The 7,898-nt window shown below is 36.0% G+C and overlaps 1 protein-coding gene and 1 long non-coding RNA gene across 2 annotated transcripts; both read right to left on the reverse strand.

Annotated features, from left to right (window-relative positions):
• Positions 1-2,337: 2,337 nt before the first annotated feature.
• Positions 2,338-2,849, reverse strand: LOC118749893. Its single transcript, XM_036484664.1, has 2 exons — positions 2,520-2,849; positions 2,338-2,459 (listed from the first exon to the last, which is right to left on the reverse strand). The coding sequence occupies exons 1-2, from the start codon at positions 2,842-2,844 to the stop codon at positions 2,398-2,400; spliced, it is 387 nt and encodes a 128-aa protein (XP_036340557.1). The 5' UTR covers positions 2,845-2,849; the 3' UTR covers positions 2,338-2,397.
• Positions 2,850-3,482: 633 nt separating this feature from the next.
• On the reverse strand, positions 3,483-5,294 carry LOC118749894. Its single transcript, XR_004994302.1, has 3 exons — positions 5,236-5,294; positions 3,644-3,976; positions 3,483-3,587 (listed from the first exon to the last, which is right to left on the reverse strand). It is a non-coding gene; the product is annotated as an uncharacterized LOC118749894 (long non-coding RNA).
• Positions 5,295-7,898: the final 2,604 nt, after the last annotated feature.

Genomic DNA, 7,898 nt, shown 5'->3' on the forward strand with positions numbered 1-7,898 from the left:
AAATAAAATAAAATAAAATAAAATAAAATAAAATAAAATAAAATAAATAAGAAAATTACAATTTTAATAAATATACATATATTAATTTCAATTTTTTCCCTGTTTGACAGATCAGGCAAGCCCAGCTGCCGTGCGTTCTGTTATTGCAATTGTTTTCTTGCGATATTCTATAAAGTCTCGGCCCATATTTCGACTCCATAACCGCACATCTACACCTTCTACAGATTGTGTTAAAAAGGCTGTCTTAAGGCAAAAATGTCAGGAGGAGACCGGAAATTTGCAATGATAAAACCGGTCTGTAAGCAGGGTCCTTACACTCCTGTCTTCGTTGGTTTCGTCAAACCATTCGGATTTTTCGAAAAATCTATTTACGCTAGTAATGGTGCATTTGGAGATCTCCGTAATACTTTGGATCGAAATACTCCCGAGTGTGTCATGCCATATTCGTGCCAATGCTGGGCACTCGCAAAGCTAGTGTAGGATCGGTTTCCTTACTTTCCTCAAGATTACTGCCATAGCACCGAGGGTTGTACGGAAGGCCCATTTTAGCTACATGTTCGCGTGTCCTCTCGATCGTATAGAATAAATTAAAGCGAAAGCAAATAGAAACTTAAGGTGAAATTAAATATGAATGTATTTTTAAATCAAACCAATCTAATTCCAATAACAAAATATATAAATCTTGATGCAAAAAAAAGTTAAAATATTTTAAGCGACCAATGAGACCCACCCCACTTAATTCAAAACATATTAACCACAATGAGCGCAAAAGTATGTATATTTAATTGTTTGCTTGCTTGTGCTTCCTACTTTAAAAGCAGGACAATTGTGTAATTCAGTTTGGCGACGCCATTAATTCCCGACTCGTAGCCAATTTATTGTCTCCACCGCAGGCTATAAATAATTTTGTCGCATACCTGCTGCTAACGACTTTTCTGCGATATAATTTTGTTATTGTTGTTGCTGCTATTCAATCTGCTGTTGTTTTTGTTCTTGTTGCAGCTATACGCTTATACGGAAATTCAAAATATGCATTGGCAATTTTGATTTATAATGGCACGAATGGAGAGGTGCCCGCACCTAGTATACATATACTTGTGAATGTTAGGAGAAAATGAAGAGACCAACTGTAAGCGGCACACACGCATAGGCGTTTATGCGAATGTGTTCACACGTCAATATTTTGCATATACATAGTAATCCGAGGCGCAGCGGCAGCGCATTTCCGTGAAATTATGCGGCGCCCAAAAGTGAAATATAAATGAGAAAAGAAGTGAAAACGACCAATGGGATCAGCCATAATCGTAGCATAGCACGAGTACCACATAACAGGCAACTAACTAAAGGCTCCGTTATGCATACTTGGCATTGCTTGAGCGTTGTCACATAAGGAATCTGTTAAATGAGCTTCGCGTGTAAGCGGTTACCCAACGCACAGCATTACATACGTAAAAGTCTGTTGGTTTTTGATTTCTACGTAAAAATGGTATAGCAGTGCATGCAATGCCAAGTATGCATAACAGAGCCTTAAGTGTGCCATGCCCGCAGACGACACCTTCGAGACTTTGAGACGAAAACTTTAGTGTCAACGATTTAACTGCAGCACCATAGCAGCTATTGTTGTTGTGGTGCTTGTAACGACCAAGGTGCGAAAATCTCAGGTGAAAGGCAAGGCAGGTGGAAGTGTACTCCCTACACTGAAAATAAAAACTGCGTAAATATAACGAAAACTTGCGTAAATCTTACGAAATTTTTCGTCATTTTGAGCCACGAAAGTTTTCGTTGATTGTACAAAACCGTTTTCGTACATACTACGAAAATATGAGACATCAGATCTTAAGTATATTTTACAAATGTATTCGTACTATTTACTAACGAATTTCGTAATTTTACAAAAGAATTTCGTACTATTTCTTTATTTTCTTACGAACTTTTTGTAAAATGCACAAAAATAATTCGTATATTTACCGAAATTATTTTTGTAAAATCGGCGCTTGTTTCGTAGAATGTACGATTGTTTTCATTCTCCACACTGTAAAAAACATAGAACGAATTATAACACAGGCGATATTTGAATAATAATTTCTTGGAACAATTGTATTCTTTTTTAATATTTCATTTGTTTTTGAATACAAACTTATAATTTTTAAACGAAATTAACTATTTTCGTCGTTGTGGGGCTTCCTATTTTTTCAACCCTATCTTGGGCATAATTCATCAGTTTGGGAATTTTTGATAACATATTCGTAAAATGACTTAAAAGAAATGATGTTGCCGATTTCTCACTACGGCAATAAATCGGCGAATCGCCGATTGGTTGACATTGACAATTGTTGCCTATTTCTCATGTTTTGCATGGTGGGTTTTATTATATTTTTATCGTAAATTTTAGTGTATTTAACAAAATGTAGAGGTGCTCGGCAGATTCGTATCTTCTTCTAGGTTTGCTTCTTTTGCGACTATAAATTAAAGGAAAATTATAAGGGCAAATTTCAGTGAAAAATCATACATGTGCTTACTTTTAATTTCATTAAGCAGTGCCTCTATTCCTGGCTTGGGCTTGGCGTTGATAGTTAACTGATAGAATTGTCTGTTAATGAAGTCCCACATTGCAGCGCATGGCTCGGCGTAGGCCATATTAAAAACATGGTATGCTTTAAAACATATATCCACAGCTTTCGCGAAGTTGAAAACTTTGTAAATGATGTTGTCAAAGTCAATCATGAATGATTGTGGCTCATCTCGGGTTCCAATTAATGATATGAAGGGGGCAATAGATGATTCTGCCTGGACTTTGCAATCATACATTTGTTTATATTCCGTTTCAGTTGCGCAAACAACCATAAAACTGTCTAGTGACTTTGATAGAATAAAGCCTTTTTTTTGCATTACAGGCTAACCTAATATTCACGCACGCCGCCAATTTATTGTCAAAAATTTCTCATGCACATGCAACTTGTATGAGATCAACCGAAATTGAACGGCGTGCGTATGAAGCTAACTCAATTTCCAATTTTTGTTCTGCGTGACATTTTGATTTGACGTTTCGCTCAATGAAATCAAATGCAAACGCATGCAAGTCAATTTCGGGTGACGCAAAAAAACAAATTCGACGGCATGCGTACCAAAACGCAAGCCGCGAATATTAGGTTAGCCTGTTAGTCTTTTATAAGCTAGTCGAGAGCGTGGCAGCAGTGACTGTAAAAGAACAAATGCTTTGGCGCAAATGGAATCTAAGTTGAGCAAAACATTTGTAAATAGAATCAAAAACAAGTAAGGCTAAAATATTTCGTTCCTGGTTATGTGGTTATATTTTTAACTCAGTTTACAAAAACAAAATACACAGCCAAATACCAAAATACAAAATTTTAACCAGATAACCAGGCAGGAGTGAATACCCCAAGAGTGTGTTTATCTTCTGAGAGATTGACTTTGTTTTTCTTTATTTTGTAGTACATATTAGCATAATCTTTGAATTCCTTCATGTGATTCGGAAAAACTTTATCAACAAGCAAATCGCAAAAAGCAGTGAGGTTATCAAGAACCTCATTTCTGGTTCCGAAAAAGAACACAAAATCAGACTCAATCTAAAAAAAAAATATTTTAATAAGAGCAAATAAATAAGAATGCGCTTTAGCCTTACCAAACGAAAACCATCAGGCAATTTGTACTGCGGCCAAACATCAAATATATGTTTTGGATTATTCTCTGCATCTCGAATGCTGTTCATACGTGTTGCAGCACACGCGCACCAGTGTCTGATTTTTTCCTGATAAGCCATTGCATGGAGGTCATGTGTCAACGCTCTAATATGTTCGTCCTCATCTTCCCCTATTGAAAATGACGTCTGCTTTTGTTTTTTCGAATTACCGTCTGATGTCTTTGTCTTTTTATTGAAATTTGCTTTCCAATTCCTGAATTTGTTGTACAACTTGCCCAACGGAGCTGCGTTTTTTCGCTCAAGGTAATAGTATGACTGAAAGGGTAAAATTAATTTTAATGCTCATTTTGTGATAATTTTTTACGATATAATCATATATGTAATACTCCTATATCCAGTACAGATATATCAATAAACACGTACGAAAGAAAAGGAAGACATACCCCTGCAAAAAGTGGGACTAGGTTAAGTACTAGTACAGGACTACGCTACTTTGTAACCAACACTAGTAACCAAAATGGTCCAAATATATGGAGAAAAAATGGTAACATTAATATTGCTATGTCATTGGACCTGACCACCTCTGGTCCAACGCTGCATAACATGGCAAAATCTATAATTTAAAACGCATTTTCTTAAAAAATTCGCCGTGCCGATGGGCCACGAAGATGTGGTGTTCAACACATATCAGTTTTTTACGCTTGAGGTGGTCCAGGTCAGCATAACAAGTTACTAGCATGCAACCTGGTCCTTTTGCACATACTTTAAAACTACGACCCAGTGGACCACCTGGTCCTCAAATTTTTGCAGGGACGTTTATAAATAACCATGTACATAACACAAACACAAAAACGGCACTCACGTACACAATACAACGGTACTAGACTGTCTCGCTTTGATTTCGGAATGGTTACACATTGAGAAGTTAGCTTACTGCCAATATAGAATTATTACATATCTGGATATAATAAACAGAAGGTGAATTTTGAAATGAAGTAAGAATAATTGTTTACCGGCAACTCGCCAGGGAATACTTCGCAAATTTGACGTGAAATAGAAGCGCAATCAGTAACGGAAAGATCGTGGTTGTTCATTATAGAATGTGGTAAAACCGATTCAACTAAAAGCTTGCGTAAATTATCATCCATGGTCTTTTGTTTTTTATATGTTTCAACCATGCTTTTGCCGTATGAATTTGAGTTAATAATATCAATCAAATTGATTGATGTCTTAGCCACCAGAACTTGACTATTGTTATCCGTTGAACTTTGTGGAATAACACCTAAATTGTTTCCCCGACCTTCACTTGATTGGGTAGATTTATCGCACTGAAGATGCTCGTTCGCCAAACATGGCGATGTAGTGGACTTTTCACAGGATTTGATCCATTGCGACCATTGATAAAAAAACTCCACTCGACCACCAAGGGAAATATCAGTGTTTACAAAAGGATTTTCAGCAATTGTTTTTGATACGTGCTTTAGGATGCCTATAAACAATTGTTGCTCTACTTGCAGAATAAGATGAGTGCTAATATGAAAAATATAAAAAATGAATTTATTTGGGATACTTACGCACGAAGAAATCGTATAGATTTCCCAAATTCCAGCTGCATAGAAGAGTAGCTAATTCAGTTCGATCTTCATTGCTACCATAACGACTTTCCAATCCAAAAGAGTAATTCGGTCCATTTTTATTATACCCGAGCGCACTTGTGCACAAGGGTATATTAATTTTGTTCACATAACGGTTGTTTGTAACAGCCAAAACGAATCGAGATAGATATAGACAAATGTATACATAAATGATCAGGATGAAAAAAGAAATCGATTAAGCCATGTCTGTCTGTCCGTCTGTCCGTCCGTCCGTGTACACGATAACTCGAGCAAAAATTGAGATATCTCAACGAAATTTGGTTTGTAGGTTTCCCTTAATCCAAGGTAGGTTGGTATTGGAAATGGGCGAAATCGGACTGTAACCACGCCCACTTCCCATATAACGGTAATTTCCAGAAATACGAAAACTGCGATATTTTAGTAATTATTGAAGATAATTCACTCAAAATTGATATTTACAATAATTTTTAGACGAAAAATATGAATATTATACATTTTTGGAAAATGGGCGTAGCCACGCCCACTTATGGTTACATGTGTATATCTAAGGAACCGCTGCACCAATTTCTTCCAAACTTTGCACAAATGTTGGCCTTCGCACGGCATACCAAACGGCCGAAAATTTTTAAAATCGGACAATAACCACGCCTACCTCCCATATAACGGTAATTTTCAGAAATACGAAAACTGCGATATTTTAGTAACTACTGAAGATTATTCACTCAAAATTGATATTTACAATAAGTTTTAGACGAAAAATAAGAATTTTATAAATTTTTGGAAAATGGGCGTAGCCACGCCCACTTATGGTTGCATGTGTATATCTTGGTAACCGCTGCACCAATTTCTTCCAAATTTGGCACAGTTGTTAACCTTGGTATAACATACGAAATGGCCGGAATGGAAATTTTTAAAATCGGACAATAACCACGCCCACATCCCATATAACGGTAATTTAGAGAAATACGAAATCTTCGATAAATCAGTAAATATTAAAGCTAATTTATTCAAAACTGATGCTTGCAACAATTCTTTACCAAGAAATACGCTTATGATCACATATATGTATCTCGGTAACCGTTCTACCAATTTGTACCAAACTCGGTGTGGTTATTGTGCTTGGCTAATAAAAGCAAAACGTTGAAAATTATTGAAATCGGACTAAAATAACGGCCGCTTCTCATATAACGGTAAATTTCAGAAATGCTTGAAACTTCAATATTTCGAAATTGAAGGACGCTAATTTACTCAAAATTGATACACCCGGCTTATCGTGTAGCGGTAGCTTTCGGAAAGGTGGAAAACATATATTTAATAATTGCGCCGGGTATTTAATGTTCGGCTCCGCCCGAACTTAGACTTTCTTACTTTTCTTGAATTATGTTCGGTGAGCAAAATAAATCGTGCCCGTCGTTGTACACAGTTTGGGTTGCGTAACTCCCTTCACAATTTGCGTCAAATATGGTTTCATCAAAATTGAGGAAGTTTGGAGATGCGAATGCTTCGCTGGAAACAAACACTGCGACTGGTTCTACCGGTTCCATGACATTAAGTTTTACTGTCTTGCTAAAACTTTCCTAGAACTAATACTATATTATTATTTTGGGCTTGCATTTTAGGCGTTAACAAAATATTGTGTTGAACGAATCATCGTTTTCCCACGCGTAGTTTTATGTGCATTTATTGGTGGACCAGACAAAATTTCAGCAGGTAAAACGATTAGGTCACATTGATTTCGTATGTCAGGAGTATGTACTTCGTATGCTGCGAAATGTTTATTATATTGTTGTATTTTTATTCGCTGACAAATAAAATAAACTAAGTCGCACTCCGTGAAAATAGCAACTTCAATTATCTCATAAACTAAAGCATTTTCAGCACAAATTTTATCATCGTATTGAACAATGAAGCACCGTTTTTTGTATTTCTTAGAGCGATAAATACATTGGGAGTAGCAACGAAAACTAATTATATTGATCTCATTTCGAGCGCAAAAATTGTAAATTATTTCTTCATATTCTGAATGAGGAATAAGAGGACTTGGGGAAATGGAATACATTCCTTCCTCGGGATAAAGCAAAAACTTCGCAAATTTTAGTTGGTATTTTTTGAAATGGATACACATATATTTCTTCGACTCGTAATGTTTCTAGCATATGCTTTGAAATCTTTATGTTTTGCTTCGAATCGAAATGACCAATAATGACGGGGAGGACCAGATTGCAATATTATAGAAAAATAATGCACCATAAAGTGGTGTTTCGGTTTAAGCGTGTCATTAAAAAACTGTACATAATCTTTGTGGTGCTTCGTTATAAGTGACTTTAGCCTTTCCGCCATTGGCTTAGAAATCTCATTTAAAAGAAAAATATCAATTATTTGGAGCAAATTCAAAAAAAAACAGCCATACATGATCGTCTTCTGGTACAAGGTCACCAACCATGAGCGAAAAAAGGCGTACAAACGCCTTCATTTCACGCGTAGTCATTTTTAAGTGATATTTTCTTAAATGAGCAAAAGTAATTTCAGGGGAAATATGATCTACTTCAATTTCACCATAATTAAACATGAGCTTTCTCTCATTAAGAGTTTCTAATGAAAAATAACTGCTGGAAATAAAG

The sequence above is a fragment of the Rhagoletis pomonella genome, unplaced genomic scaffold (genome assembly GCF_013731165.1).
Source record: "Rhagoletis pomonella isolate Grant_MI unplaced genomic scaffold, Rhpom_1.0 Rhpom_scaffold_00078, whole genome shotgun sequence".
Classification (NCBI taxonomy): Eukaryota; Metazoa; Arthropoda; class Insecta; order Diptera; family Tephritidae; genus Rhagoletis; species Rhagoletis pomonella.